Source organism: Lithobates pipiens, unplaced genomic scaffold, assembly GCF_037356315.1.
Source record: "Lithobates pipiens isolate NorthernLeopardFrog02 unplaced genomic scaffold, aLitPip1_a1.2 Scaffold_22, whole genome shotgun sequence".
In the NCBI taxonomy this organism is placed as follows: Eukaryota; Metazoa; Chordata; class Amphibia; order Anura; family Ranidae; genus Lithobates; species Lithobates pipiens.
In genome coordinates, this window is record NW_027507784.1 from 5216819 (window position 1) to 5232646 (window position 15828).

The following is a 15828-nucleotide window of genomic DNA, read 5'->3' on the forward strand; positions in this document are numbered from 1 at the left end:
GAAGACCGAGGAGCTCATCTCTATCTCACTCTGCTCTCTCCTGCCATGAACATGTTCCTTGTTAGCACATGAGTACTGCAGTATACCTGCGGTGGAATTGGGACTGACTTTTGCTGAACATGGGGTTGAAGCTATATGGCAATTTACTTTTTTTAAAGGATACACTGAGGTGCTGAGATAGAAAAAGGCGCCTCTTGATGGGATTGTCGGCAACAACTGCCTGATATTTTCTAACCACCCCTAGTCTCAAATTATAGAAAAGGACTGGCCATCAGCAGAACATGCTTAATGAGAAAGAACAGTGCCCGAGTGTCCGAATGGTCAGTCCGCCCCTTTAGGCAATAAAAGAAGACGTAATATGACATATGTGCCTGATATGTATTCTAAAGTTGTGGGTATTGGGGGAAAAGGATCAGAAGTGTTTTGTGTAAATACGATCCGAGCGATTCTTCCCTTTGGTGAAGTGTTTGTAGCTCCCCCTACATAGGTTTTTCACCTCCCAGTGCTCTCCCTTCCTAGATTATTCTGGGAGGGGAGCGCAGGCTCAAAAAGAGGCCTATTAGTCCATTGCTGCTTTACATTTTTAATTATCTTTCCATTACTTAGCTATGCCAAAACTCCAGGGAGGCGTGGCCTTCCCATATCCGATATGATACTATAAAGCAGTACACCGTGCTAGGGTACTAGCCTGGTGTAGAGACGAGGGACATAGATCCTGGGTTGCGATTGAACGATCATGTACAGAGATCCCACTCCGATGTCTGCCATGGCTGCGGCTAAGAACATTGGGATCCCTAAGAAACCATCCCCTGATAGGGGCAACTCTAAGCCCTTGTACACACGGTCGGAGATTCCGACAACCAAATCCATTGGATTTTGTCCGAAACTGTTGACAAAAAATCCGATCTTTCAGAACGTGATGACGTAATTTCGTTACGATGGGACTACGTTCAGGCTAGTAGCCAATAGCTTTGATGTAGGAATTTGATCTGGGCATGCGTGGCACTTTGTCCGTTCTCTACACATGATCGGAGTATGTCCTATCGGACCAGTTGGTCGGAAAATATTTCCAGCAAGTTGGAAAATTTGGTCCGACGGAGATTCCGACGGAAACAGTCCGATGCATACCACACACAGTCGGATTATCCGACAACACGGTCCGATAGGACACATTCTGACGGATTCTCAGACCGTGTGTACAAGGGCTAAGAGTCATCCAACAAAGCCCTCTGTTTTCACAATCGGATGGAGAAATTACGCGGCTCTACCCAGTCCTGGGCAACCCGTCAATTCCCACAGGCTATACAGAAAACCGCTTTAAACAAACTACGAGATCAGGTCAATTTCGATTAGGTGACTTCCTTGAAGTATCAAGGTTGAAGACCAGGGCGGAAATGCAGTTGCTGTTTAGCCCGCCATTGGATCCATGGCGGATGCAACCGCTTATGCATTTTCTCACCTCCCTTATGCGCGGAGAGAGATCAGACCACCCAAACACACCACTGGAAAACCTGTGGCTGATAGAAAAGACGTCTGCACAAGGGGTATCTGAGGTATACAAAATACTAATAGATCCTCCAGTGGATTTGGTCCCTCGATTCCTTCAGAAAGGGGAAAGAGACTTAGTCACTACATTCTCTAAAGAGCAACGGAGCCATATCTTATACTTTGCCCACTATTCCTCAACAGCTGGTAAGTACCAAGAGCTATGCTATAAAATCCTTACAAGGTGGTATAAAGTCCCATCACTACTACAAAAAAAATCTATCTGGAAAAAATAACAATACTTGTTGGCGTTGTGCAGAGTCCAGAGGGTAATATGATCCATATCTTTTGGTCATGTCAGAAGTAAGTGGATTTCTGGTCCAAAGTCCGAGGCATTATAGGGCGGTTAACAGATTGTGATCTGGGATCTGGCCCTGCAAGATATCTACTCCACCTTTCAGATTTTTCTAAACGTAAATATCAAAATTTGTTGTTTGCTCATCTTTTGAATGTGGCAATGACCTGTATTGTGGCCAATTGGAAGCAGGAGCTACCCCCCCCCCCCCCCCCATCTCGCTATGGTTAAAAAAAATAGCCGATATACATGTTATGGAAAAAGGTATCGCAATTACGCAAGTTAAGGAGGAAAAATTTAATAAAAAATGGAAACCATGGTCGCTTTTCATACGCACCAGGGAATATGGCGATACGCCTGTGGAGGGGGAGCAGGCGGGGGTTTAAGGGGGAGGGAAGACAGAGAACCCAACTCTTCTTGTAGACCCTTTTGTGTGATTTCTCTGTTTAAATAACGGCCTTATATATATATATCAGTTGAAAACAGAATCCATCTGTGTTAAAATACATTTTTATTTATTTATTTTTTCTTTGATACGCATGCAATAAAATTTGTTTTGTCTATATGTATAAAAAAATTGTTGAAATAAAATACAGAATTAAAAAAAAAAAGAAAAACAAAATGAAAGGAAATCATATTATACAATCAAATTGAAATGTTTCTAAGAAAATTCAGGATTTTGCGTTCTTAAATAAACAAAAATAATATTGAAATTGGTTCCATCCATCTCATCCGGTGACATCTGGGACTTCATCTGGTGACATCCAGGACTTCGTCATGTGACATCCGGGACTTCATCAGGTAACATCCGGGACTTCATCAGGTGACATCCGGGACTTCATCAGGTGACATCCAGGACTTCATCTGGTGATCTCCAGCTCTGGGTGGTGACTACAAAGATTGTTTTAGGATGATCAGAGCGGAGACAATGAGGGTCCAGAATATGTGAACGCCTGCAAAAATAAACATAATGTTATTTCCTTTCCTGGAGCAACTTCTTGCAGAGTCTACTCTACATTGGCCACCATACTGCATGAATCTCCATGAAATCTATAAAAGTGATTCCTTTTATTGGCACATAGGCAGATAGTAAGGTGTCAGATATGTGCCCTTCCCTATCCACTTAAGGACCGGGCCAATTTTTTAAACTTGTTGTTTACAAGTTAAAATCTTTTTTTTTTTTTGCTAGAAAATGACTTTGAACCCCCAAATATTATATATATTTTTAGACACCCTAGAGAATAAAATGGCGGTCGTTGCAATACTTTATGTCACACCACATTTGCGCAGCGTTCTTGCAAACAAAAGGGGCGGGATCCTGTCTGATGTCATTGACCAAAGATGGCCACGCTCATCTTTGGTCAATGATGTCAGCCAGCAAGTAACTTCTCTGTTTGCATTCAGTTGCTGCCCGGGACTCTTCCAGTTGGTAGATCCTCGGGCAAAAAGAATTGGGTAGTGCCGCAACCAGATAGTTAAACAAATAATTATACGAGTCCATGAATTAGTCCTGTAAGCAAAGTATAGTGGCAGGACAGTCTATGTGTTGGGGGCCAACCTTTGTGGGGGAAGTGAAAGCAAGCTCCAAACATGAGAAAAGAGAGGGAAAAAAGACGCCTCTGAGTCAAGACTGTACATGGATTGGTACATACAGTAGGTGCATTATAAACTCACATGGAGGTGGGAGAATAGGCAAATGTTGAGTCAGTAAGACGATGTCATCTGTCTCGGCTGTAAAGACGTTCCCACGTCGCTCTCGACCTTTGGTCGGGGCTATCCCGGGCCCGCAGGGTGCTAGGCGATCGTGCAGAACCAAAAGCGAGGCTTGGAGAGTAGCTGGAGAAACGTGGCGTTGGGTGTGATGGCCTCACTGGCGTGCTCGTGGCGACGTTTCGGAGCATGCGGACTGGAGAGTTGTACACAGAGCACACTCCTTTCCTCAAGCTCTTCGCAGTCGGGACAGATGCCAGCGTCTTACTGACACAACATTTGCATCTTCTTCCCAAACTCCATGTGAGTTTATAATGCACCTACTGTATGTACCAATAAATGTACAGTCTTGACGCCTTTTTTCTCTCTCTTTTGGTAGATTATTGGGGATGTGTCTCGTGTTGCTAGGACCCTGGTGACAGCTGTCTGCTCGGAATCTCCCAGACAGCAGATCTGGTTGCTTGGATGCCGGGGATCCCTGGCTTCCTGGTAACTAGGAGCCCTGAGCAGGAAGCTAAATGTAGGACTTCCCCCTTCAGATGGAGGTTTGGCTTTGCTGGTGTAATGTTTCGTTTGCCTATTGGCTGAAAAAAAAATCCTTTTTTTATCAGTCCAAACCTCATTCCTATGAAGACATCAAACTAGGGTAGCGATGGGGAACCTCGGCACCCCAGATGTTTTAGAACTACATTTCCCATGATGCTCAACTACACTGCAGAGTGCCAGAGCATCATGGAAAAGTGTAGTTCCAAAACATCTGGGGGAGCCGAGGTTCCCCATCACTGGCCTAGGGACTTATCACCACCATAACTCAAGAAAACTGTTATCACCACTTATCTCCGTCTTCATCTTCCTCAGAATTTCATGAGTCTGGGTGACAACTCAGGAGAACAATTGGGAGACAGTTGTCACCCCACAACAGGAAGTGTCTGAACAAGGACCTTAATGGGAGGATCTCCATGGATTTAAAGCATTTAGCTTAACCCTTTAAAGTCCACATTCTTCAATGAGTTAGCGTGACTCAAAATGTGCGCTACCAAACGGTGGAGCAGAACGTTAAAGCGGACCTTCAGTCATTTTTTCATCTTCCCATCTATTAAATCTTCTGCCCCTTGTTGTTGTTTTAACTTTGGGGAGCATTTTTTTTTCTTCTGTCAGTAAATCCCTTATACAGCCCACTTCCTGTTTCTTCTCTGGTCATTGGCCTAGACCAGTGATGGAGAACCTTGGCACCCCCAGATGTTTTGGAACTGCATTTGCCATGATGCTCATGCACAGGGGTGTAACTATAGGGGGTGCAGCAGTTGCGACCGCAAACGGGCCCTGTGATGCAGGGGGCCCATGCAGCCCCCCTACATATGGCCGGCAGCAGCATAGGCAGCTAGGGGTACCAGTGCACCATGTACACGGGTGGCTGGAGGTGGAGGGTGACTAGCAGAGCTCCATGCTCGACTATCACACTGGCTGCTCTTTAGTTGTGCATTCCCTGCATGACCTGTGTCCTCGGCCGGCTCCTCAGAGTACCCCTCTCCTGCTCCATGCATTGCCCCTCAGTCCTATGTCTGTTGTCCCCAGCCAGAGTCCCACCCCCCCCGAGTCCCCCTTCTCACATGGGGGCAGTAACTTCATCTGCCCTGGAGAAAAGGACCTCATCTCTTCTGGGGACGGGGACCCCATCCTGCCTAGGGACAGTCCCCCAATGGGGCACCTAAAAAAAAATAAAAAAAAAAAATAAAAACTACTAATGCCAGTGGTGGAACTACAGGGCTCACAAAGGTCATACCTGTGACCACGCCCTGGAGTTCCACCGCCGGACTCGGAGGGAAGGGCCCTGGCTGGGGTTCAGGGGGGCCCTTCATGGTTTCTTGCATCGGGGCCCTGAAGGTTCTAGTTACGCCACTGCTCATGCACTCTGCAGTGTAGTTGAGCATCATGGGAAATGTAGTTCCAAAACATCTGGGGTGCCGAGGTTCACCATCACTGGCCTAGGCTTATGACATCATGTACAGCTCTCTCTTTCACTCTCCTGAGCGTTTGTCCAGAAGGGAGGGGGGGTTGAGTCATAAGAGGGCAAATGAGAGCTACAGAGCTGGAGGTGTGCCTCTGTGGTAAATCCAGGAAGTGATGAGGCAGCTGCCCACAGTTAAAATGGCTGCAGCCAGGCTCAGTGGAGGGAGATTTCTGCAGTATATTTGGCAAGTACAGAATCTCAGTACAGTAAAACCTCAGTTTGAGAGCGTTTTGCAAGTCAAGCAAATTTTTTTCATCAATTTTGACTTGATATACAAGTAGCATCATGTCACAAATGTGTATAAAAGAGAAGAGAGGCGCCTCTAAGTGTAGCAATATGGTTACATTTCATGAAAATACATTTAGCAACATATTGCTACACTTAGAGGCGCCCTCTATTCTCTTTTATACCCTGTAGCACCTGCTGGATTTTGCTTCTAATCCCGTTGTGGAGGCCTCCATTTGTGGATGAACATTTTATGGTTACACAACCGATCACATTGCTAGAATCTTTTTATATTGACTATAAACTGAAGGACCTAGGAATAAATGGTTGTGGAACGAATCATCTGAGTTTCCATTATTTCTTATGGGGAAATTCGCTTTGATATACAAGTGCTTTGGATTACAAGCATGTTTCTGGAATGAATTCTGCTCGCAATCTGAGATATTACTGTATATATAAAATAATATGCAAAAGTGGTTGGAGGGAAGCTTCAGAATGGCAAAAGATGTTTTTTTTTTATTACAAATGATGTGAGCGGGCTGCAGTTCCTCTTTCAATAACAAAGAGCTTGTTGATTTCTCTCATCATTGCTTACCAAAAAACAATTTGAATAAACAAATAAAAAAATAAAATAAAATAAAAACTTACTAGTGATAGAAGAGCTGGCTCCTGTAGAGAAGGAAAACAGAAGGCATGTCAGTGGTGTATCGATTGTATCATTTCATGAATACAGAAGGATAGTCACAACTTTAATAGAATGAATACATTTACTCCATCAGTCCGATTCTTCGTTACATTTTCAGTGACATTATATTGTACTTTATGGATGTTTTATAGAAGAAAGTCAAAAATATTGTTATTTTTTTTTTTTTTTTTTTAAATTGTCGCTCTTTTTTTGTACATATAGCCAAAAAAAATTAAAAGCAATATCAAATACCACCAAAAGAAAGCTTTATTAGTGGGGAAAAAAAGGACGCAAATTGTATTTGTGTACTGCATCGCACGACTGCGCAATTCTCAGTTGAAGTAACGCAGTGCCGTATGGAAAATAATAGCCTGGTTATCAAGGGTGGGGGGGGGGTACATCTTCTGGAGGTCAAGTGGTTAACTGGCACAGAGGAAATGGTTCCATTTTACCCAGATCACTCGTTGGACCCCCCCCAAAGCATCTCAAGGAATATGAAGGGTGGTGTAGAAACCAAGTGCTTCATCATAAGATGATAACCGGGGGCCTGTGGTTCAGATCTCACGGATGTTCCTTTGTGACTCTTACGTCTTGACATCTGTATTGACTGACACCTCCCGGGATCAAAACTTGCCATAAATCCCCCCCCCCAACTCCCCTCCAAACCCCACCCCCCCATAAACAAATGACCAGACTATGTTTGGGGTAAATGGCCACCCGGCCTTGATTTATTAACCAATATATATATATATATCAATATAAACTTTTTCATAAATAACTTTATTAACATGTAAACAACCTTCCATTAGTCTTGTATGATGGGTCATGAACCCAATAATCTACTGGTCACTGCCCACTACATCAGTCATTACTTTAACCTCTTGACCTCCAGACGGACCTCCAGACGGACTCCCCTGTCTCTGGAGGCTATACCCAAACCAGTGCAGTGACCTACCCCTTTTACCCTTCGCGGTTAACCCCATGTAACCGGGAAGTACAGATCCAACCACCCCCCATCACCATGGATGGGTACAAACCTACTCTCTACCTGCACCACTTAACCTCTTCAACTGACCCCCAAAACTGCCCACCCCAGTAAACAAACCCCCTCGAAACAACCTCCAATATAAAGGGAGGGTGGGTGGGAATCCCTTCCTTCTCCGCTCTCCGACTGCCCCCGATTTTCCGGCGAAACCTAAGCTCCGCCCATGGCCCCTCCTACCTGTCCTCTCTTAAAGCGCCCCCCCCCCCTTATTCTAATTAACGGCGACAGTGCAGTCATAGCAACTGTCATGCTGTCCCTGCGCTCACAGCTCCGTGGCCTTCCTTATTGGCTCATATCTTTGAAGCGTAGTTTTATTGACCAATTGGAAGGAGGAAGAGTAGGCCTGCGTGTTTCAGCTCCAGATCTTTTAGACATTGTTTTTTTTTTTTATATCATAACAACCAGGGGGGTTGGGGTCTTCATGAGGTCTTCATACATGTATAGAACACACGTTCTTCCAGAATATTCCCTTCTCTAGATGTGTATTGAGGGACAAAAATAGGACAAAAGTGTACGGAATGTTGGATGCTTTACTCATCACCATATATAATGTACAACAAGAGCAACCAATCAATGATCTGATCATCACATTATATTGTACAAGTATAAAATAATCCACAGGACTTCCACCATTGTGATCTGATAGAAGAATAAAACACTTACCAGGAGTGGTGGGAATTGGATCTGGAAAATAGAATCCATGATATCAAACTATTACATATAATCAGACATGTTGACATGCTTCATTGTATTCTATGCATGAAGGTCAAAAACCTTCAGTGTGATTAAGGCCAGAGGGCAGGGCAGGACAGGGCAGGGCAGGACAGGGCAGGGTAGGATAGGGCAGGGCCGGATGGGGCAGGACAGGGCAGGACAGAGCAGGGCAGGACAGGGCAGGGCAGGGCAGAGCAAGGCAGGGCAGGGAAGGACAGAGCAGGGCAGGACAGGGCAGGGCAGGGCAGAGCAAGGCAGGGCAGGGAAGGACAGAGCAGGGCAGGACAGGGCAGGGTAGGGCAGGACAGGGCAGGGCAGGGCAGGGCAGGGCAGAACATATTGGAGGTGTGGTCTTGATGAATGAAGCTGGGGCTGCTTTTACCTGCTCACCTCTCGGGCCGGGTTGCGGTGTGCATCGGTCAGGTTATCTCTTCCTATTTTTGAAGTATGCTTTGGGCCTGGGTGGACCTCTCCTCAGCCTGCACCCTCACTAGCCAACAGCATCCAACTCATCAGATCTTGACAGCCCGAGTGAGGACCCTAAGCCCTTGTACACACGGTCAGACATTCCGACAACCAAATCCGTCGGATTTGGTTGTCGGAATGTCTGACCGTGTGTACAAGGGCTTAGGGTCCTCACTCGGGCTGTCAAGATCTGATTTTGTCCGAAACTGTTGCATACACACAGTCGGACAAAGTTGTCGGAAAATCCGATCGTTCAGAACGTGGTGACGTTATTTCGTTACGACGGGACTACGTTCAGGCTAGTAGCCAATAGCTTTGATGTAGGAATTTGATCTGAGCATGCGTGGCACTTTGTCCGATCGGAATTCTCTACACATGATTGGAGTATGTCCGATCGGAGCATTTTGGCGGAAAATTTTACCAACAAGTTGGAAAACTTGGTCCGTCGGATACTCCGAAGGAAACAGTCCAATGGAGACCACACACAGTCGGAATATCCGACAAAACGGTCGGATCGGACACATTCCGTCTGAATCTCCGACCGTGTGTACAAGGGCTAAGGCATTTATCACTAATCTTTTTTATTTTATATTGCAGAGAATTAGAGATGTTGAGAACATATGAGAACCTCCACTGTGAAATTCCTCTTCCATTGTAGAGTAATCTCTGTTCTAGAAGGAGTTTTGGTGCTATGGGATCATTTTGGGACTTATTCCCACTAAGCAGATAAAAATCAGCAAGAATACAAAATAATGTAAAGTATCCAATCACAAGATTACCTGATCCCACAATAGGTCCAATCGTCAGAGTGCTATCGAAACCCTGGGAGGTTCCGGTGTCATCAGCTCGACTTGCTGATCTGGCACAGACCTAGAAACAAAGAAAGACATTAAGAATTGAGGTAGAGGTCAGGCGGGTTCATCGGTATAAGATCTTCTCTACCAAATCCTCACAGAATTCATCTGATGAGATGACTGAATGGAGCTCAGGTCACACCTTATCACTTTCCTATATACAGAGAATTCTTGGTAAATGTTGTGCACTACATAGCTATATACTGTATGTAAATAGATAAGTGGGCGGAGTCATGCAAACTATGAATGGTTTGCCTAGAACTGCCCACTGAGCCCCGTAGAGACTCCTTGTTTTCTGTTTGTCCTGGAAGTGGAGATGTGTAAATGTCTTCTGTTTTCAGAAGGCAATGCTGTGTCTGATTCTACATCATACAAAGATATTGTAGACAATTGTCCTCTTCCAACCTTGTGGTAACATTATGATGAAGGCCCTTTTCTGTTCCACCATGCCACCCCACCCCCACCCGCCATGTACAAAGTCAGCTCCATAGACATGGTGTGACCGATTTGGTGTGGAGGAACTCAAGTGTCCTGTGCAGAGCCCTGACCTCATCCCTACTGAACACCTCACCAATGGCGAGCCAGGTCTTCTCATCCAACATCAGTAACTGATCTCAAAAATGGACACAAAATACCACAGACACTCTCCCAAAAGAGAGGCCCCAAAAAGCAATAAACGAAGGGCCGGCATGACAGGGGTTAATGGGGCTTGAGACTGGGAAAAATGGTAAGAAGGGAGGGGAGTGTGCGGTTAGGATTTTGTTAGGGCGTTGTTAAATGGTTTAAGGAGATATGGGTGGAGCTCTGGGGGGGAAGTGAGCTAGAGAGGAAAGGGAGGTGGTTATTCAGTTGCAGGGGAAGAGCTGGAGAATCAGCTTCCCACCCTCCCTCCCTCCCTACAATTTTGGGGGAATTTGTCGTGTTGTGGCGGGGGGCAAGGTCCTTTTAGGTCATATGGGCACTTAAAAGGTATGGTGTAGGGACCCATCTGAGGTACGGCGCCCAGTTGGTAGGGACCCCTTGAGGTATGGAGCCCAGTTGGTGGGGACCTGTCTGAGGTATGGCTCCCAGTTGGTAGGGATCCGTCTGAGGTATGGCTCCCAGTTGGTGGGGACCCGTCTGAGGTACGGCTCCCAGTTGGTAGGGATCCATGTGAGGTATGGCTCCCAGTTGGTAGGGACCCCTTGAGGTACGGAGCCCAGTTGGTGGGGACCTGTCTGAGGTATGGCTCCCAGTTGGTAGGGATCCGTCTGAGGTATGGCTCCCAGTTGGTGGGGACCCGTCTGAGGTACGGCTCCCAGTTGGTAGGGATCCATCTGAGGTATGGCTCCCAGTTGGTGGGGACCCGTCTGAGGTACGGCTCCCAGTTGGTGGGGACCCGTCTGAGGTACGGCTCCCAGTTGGTAGGGACCCATATGAGGTACGGCTCCCAGTTGGTAGGGACCTGTCTGAGGTATGGCTCTCAGTTGGTGGGGACCCGTCTGAGGTACGGCTCCTAGTTGGTGGGGACCTGTCTGAGGTATGGCTCCCAGTTGGTAGGGACCCATATGAGGTACGGCTCACAGTTGGTGGGGACCCATCTGAGGTACGGCACCCAGTTGGTAGGGACCCATCTGAGATATGGCTCCCAGTTGGTAGGGACCCGTCTGAGATATGGCTCCCAGTTGGTAGGGATCCATCTGAGGTATGGCTCCCAGTTGGTAGGGACCCATATGAGGTACGGCTCCCAGTTGGTAGGGACCCGTCTGAGATATGGCTCCCAGTTGGTAGGGACCCATCTGAGGTATGGCTCCCAGTTGGTAGGGACTCATCTGAGGTACGGCTCCCCGTTGGTGGGGACCTGTCTGAGGTATGGCTCCCAGTTGGTAGGGACCCGTATAAGGTATGGCTCCCAGTTGGTGGGGACCTGTCTGAGGTATGGCTCCCAGTTGGTAGGGACCCGGATGAGGTACAGCTCCCAGTTGGTAGGGACCCGTATAAGGTATGGCTCCCAGTTGGTGGGGACCCGTCTGAGGTATGGTTCCCAGTTGGTGGGGACCCGTCTGAGGTATGGCTCCTAGTTGGTAGGGACCCGAAAGAGGTACGCCTCCCAGTTGGCGGGGACCCATCTGAGGTATGGCTCCCAGTTGGTAGGGACCCAGGTGAGGTACGGCTCCCAGTTGGTGGGGACCGGTCTGAAGTACGGCTCCCAGTTGGTAGGGACCCATATGAGGTACAGCTCCCAGTTGGTAGGGACCTGTCTGAGGTATGGCTCTCAGTTGGTGGGGACCCGTCTGAGGTACGGCTCCTAGTTGGTGGGGACCTGTCTGAGGTACGGCTCCCAGTTGGTAGGGACCCATATGAGGTACGTCTCGCAGTTGGTAGGGACTCGTCTGAGGTATGGCTCCCAGTTGGTGGGGACCCATCTGAGGTACGGCACCCAGTTGGTAGGGACCCGTCTGAGATATGGCTCCCAGCTGGTAGGGACCCATCTGAGGTATGGCTCTCAGTTGGTAGGGACCCGTCTGAGATATGGCTCCCAGTTGGTAGGGACCCATCTGAGGTATGGCTCCCCGTTGGTGGGGACCCATCTGAGGTATGGCTCCCAGTTGGTAGGGACCCAGATGAGGTACAGCTCCCAGTTGGTGGGGACCCGTCTGAGGTATGGCTCCCAGTTGGTGGGGACTCATCTGAGGTATGGCTCCCATTTGGTATGGGTACCTGCTAGTTGTCTCCAAGTAGGGGGTTTCACGACTGGAGGCCAGATAAGACTAGCAGGTACGGTTATGACTTTGGGCTACATTATCTTTAATAAAGACATATGTTCTGTTTTGTAAGGTTATTGACATGTTAATTATTGGTATTTATATTTGGTTAATAAAACGGCTGCTATGGCCAATTTACTCCAGTTATGTGTGGTGTGGTTATTAAAATGAATAGGGGGGTGGGGGGGGGGGGGTTATTGGTATAGCCGGTAACAAGCCATGGTTAATAACATAGTCATGTTTTTTGTTTTGTTTTTTAATTCTCCTAGATATAAACACAAAGGATTGTTTGATCTCCAGTGAATTATTTCTCCAATCATGATTCACCATTTTATATTGCTGAGGTAGCCTAAAGTTGATTGTTTGTGGAGCCTCCATTTTTGAACTGAATAGCCAGAGTTGGTGATCACCATTTTCCTTGGAAGTCCCAATGAAAATACTGTATAAGCATTGATCAAACTACGCAGTTTTTCTGATTTATCATCAATAATCAATAAAAACTACATTTATAGAACTGTCTGATAAGGTCAGCTGAGCTGATCTTACAGATTGAATGTACTTAGGCAATGAAAGCCTTCACTCTGGTGACCGGGGTCATCACTTTGAGTGTATGCCTCATTGTTGGAGGAGTCCTAGTTTTGGACTCACAGACTAGACCAGTCTTTTTATCTGCTTTAGTGCCGAGTACACAAGATTGGATTTTCCGACAACAAATGTTGGATGTGAGCTTATTGGCGGAAATTCCCAGCGTGTGTACACTACATCGGACATTTGTTGTCGGACTTTCCGCCAACCAATGTTGGCTAGCATGTTCTCAAATTTTCCGCCAACAAATGTGTGTTGTCGGACTTTCCGAGCATGTGTACACAAGTCCGTCGGACAAAAGTCCAAAGTACACGCACGCATGCTCAGAATCAATGCTCACCAAACACAACATTAGCAGAACAACAGCAGCAACAACATTAGCATCAGACTACTTGGCGGACTTCTGGTGGACAAACCGCCAGAAAGTCTGCCGGACTTTCCGAACGAGTGGACCTGCCCACACACAACCGGACATTTCCTGCGGACTAGGTCCGCCCGGACTATGGCAGGAGTCCGCCGGACTTTTGAAATGAACGGACTTGCCCACACATCCTCTGGGACTGTGACATCATAAAGGGTGGGGACATCACCCGGTGACCCCGCCCATTGTCCCTATATAAGTCGCAGCGCAACACGTCCCTGTCATTGTGGCCAGAGACATTGCTGAGTCAACATCTCAAGGAAGAAGAAGAGAAGGCGGCGACAGTGGCGACAGAAGACCGGGCCACCGCTAGTAAAAGAGCTGGAAGAAGAAAGCGGAGGCCCGGCAAGAAGAACCAAAGAGGGGGACAAGACCCCCGAAGTTGGAAGAAGAGGTAGCGGCAACAGAAGACCGGGCCACCGCTAGCAAAAGAGCTATAGGAAGAAAGCAGAGGCCCGGCAAGAAGAATCGAAGAGGAGGACAAGACCCCCAAAGAGGGGGACAAGGTCCCCGAAGTCGGGAGAAGTCGGGAGAAGACCCCCGGACGACGATGAAGAAGAAAGCCAGGCTCCTCCGGTAGTAAAAGAGCTAGCAAAAGAGCAGAAGATAGCAGAGGAGTCCAGCGAGAAGACCCCCCAAGACGGAAGAAGACCCCTGGAGCTGTGCAATAAATTATTTTAAAACCTTGTGTTGTGTTTTATTTACATTTTTTTCACCAGGTGAATGGGTAGGGGTACATTGTACCCAATACTCATTCACATAGGGTGGGGGGCTGGTATCTGGGGGGCTCCCGGATTCCGATAAGCCCTAAGCCCGCAGACCCCGACAACCAATGGCCAGGGTTGTCGGGAAGAGGCCCTTGTCCTCATCAACATGGGGACAAGGTGCTTTGGGGTGGGGGGGCCCCGCTCAGGAGGGGGGCGCTCACTCGTCCCCACCCCCTTTCCTGACCAGCCGGGTTGTGTGCTCAGATAAGGGACTTATATGGACCTTGGGGGGGACCCCCACGCTGTTTTTTCGGCGTAGGGCTTCCCCTTTAAGTCCATACCAGGTGACAGGCGACGTGTCAATCTCTCCGCCGAAGGTGGCAACATTGACCTCCTGCGCTAGTCCCATCTACCTGGAGCCGCGTTCAAAATGAACGGACTTTTCTCCGTGTGCGGGAAAGTCCGTTCATTTCAAAAGTCCGGCAGACTAGCACACAGCACACAGAGTCAAAACTACTTTCTAAGTCCGCCGGACTTTTGGGAAAAAAAAGTCCGCCATAGTCCACACTGCACTCCAAGTCCACCGGATAGTCTGATCGTGTGTATGCGGCAAAAGGGTGGCGCATGACTATTGAACTTCCTTTTTATCAGCTCGCCGTACGTCTTGTACGTCACTACGTTGGCAATTGTTGGCCAACATTTGTGTGACCGTGTGTATGCAAGACAAGTTGGAGCCAACAACCTTCAAACAACATTCCACGGTTTTGTTGTCGGAAAGTCCGATCGTGTGTACGGGGCATAACAGTCTTTTGATGGATGGAATCCTACTTACAGGTCTACAGGATCCAGCATAGCTGTTGCACAGTTTTACTTGACAGTGTAGATACACTTTGTCGTATTTTCCAACAAACTTGAACATTTGCACAGAAAAGCGTCCTTTATTGGAGATACCGTTCTCTTCTACATATATAGTTCCATCTTGCTTGTTAAGACAGCTAAAGAAAGTACAAATGGAGATAAAAGGACAGATAATCATTTTATGTACTAAAAGACTTCACTCACAATGTACATAAAGATTTAAGTATTTAAAATTGAAAGGTCAGTTGGATCTGGTACTGCAGTTTTTGATGGACACAGGTAGGTTGAACCATCCAGCAGCTTCTCCTGGTAGAGAGATCTCTGCACTCATGTTTCTAGTAATGTCCACCTTTTTCATATGTTATGGGGATACCAGTCTGCTTCCCATGAAGGCCTCTTGTGCCCCCCCACCATAGGGAAAGAGAGCCTTGACTGATGGGGGCACGGACAGGTTCCGGACAAAGGGGTGGATGGTGATGATTGGGGGAAACATGGCGGTTGGGATTGGCCAGAGCTCTGGGTCTTTCGGAAAAATTGGATGGAAGAGCTGCCCACCCTCCCGGCCATTTTTTCCTCAGTTATGATATGTCACAGCTTGCTGCGGTTTCTTGACCTTGCCAGCATTTAAAGTTATTGTAATGGGCTATGCCCTTGATGAAAAAATTGGAAGTAGGCTGTCTGTCCAGCACTTATGGTAAGGACAGGCCCCTGCTTCCTCCTTTTGGAATTCAGTGCTCACAGTACGACTGTGACTGGCACTGGTTAAATGTGTTCACAGAATTTAATAAAGCTGTGGCCTTGCCCTTTCCAACCCAATGGTTGTAAATGTTTTATTTAATGGGTTAAAAGGGCAAGGGTGGTGGGGGATTTGATCCCATTGTGTTACATAAATTTGTACCTAGGCTCATTGTACCTCAGCAGTCATGTTCTACGGGAGTAAACCAAGGCTGGTTCACACCTAGGC

The 15828-nt window shown here is 47.3% G+C and overlaps 1 protein-coding gene across 1 annotated transcript in view; it reads right to left on the reverse strand.

Annotated features, from left to right (window-relative positions):
* LOC143925260 (uromodulin-like) overlaps positions 1–10865 on the reverse strand; it is a 39246-nt gene extending 28381 nt beyond the window's left edge. The window contains exons 1-3 of the mRNA XM_077449851.1: positions 10599–10865; positions 9475–9565; positions 8180–8200 (exon numbers count right to left, since the gene is read on the reverse strand). Coding sequence (XP_077305977.1) covers positions 8180–8200; positions 9475–9565; positions 10599–10865 — 379 coding nt within the window. The remainder of the gene's footprint in view (positions 1–8179; positions 8201–9474; positions 9566–10598) is intronic.
* Positions 10866–15828: the final 4963 nt, after the last annotated feature.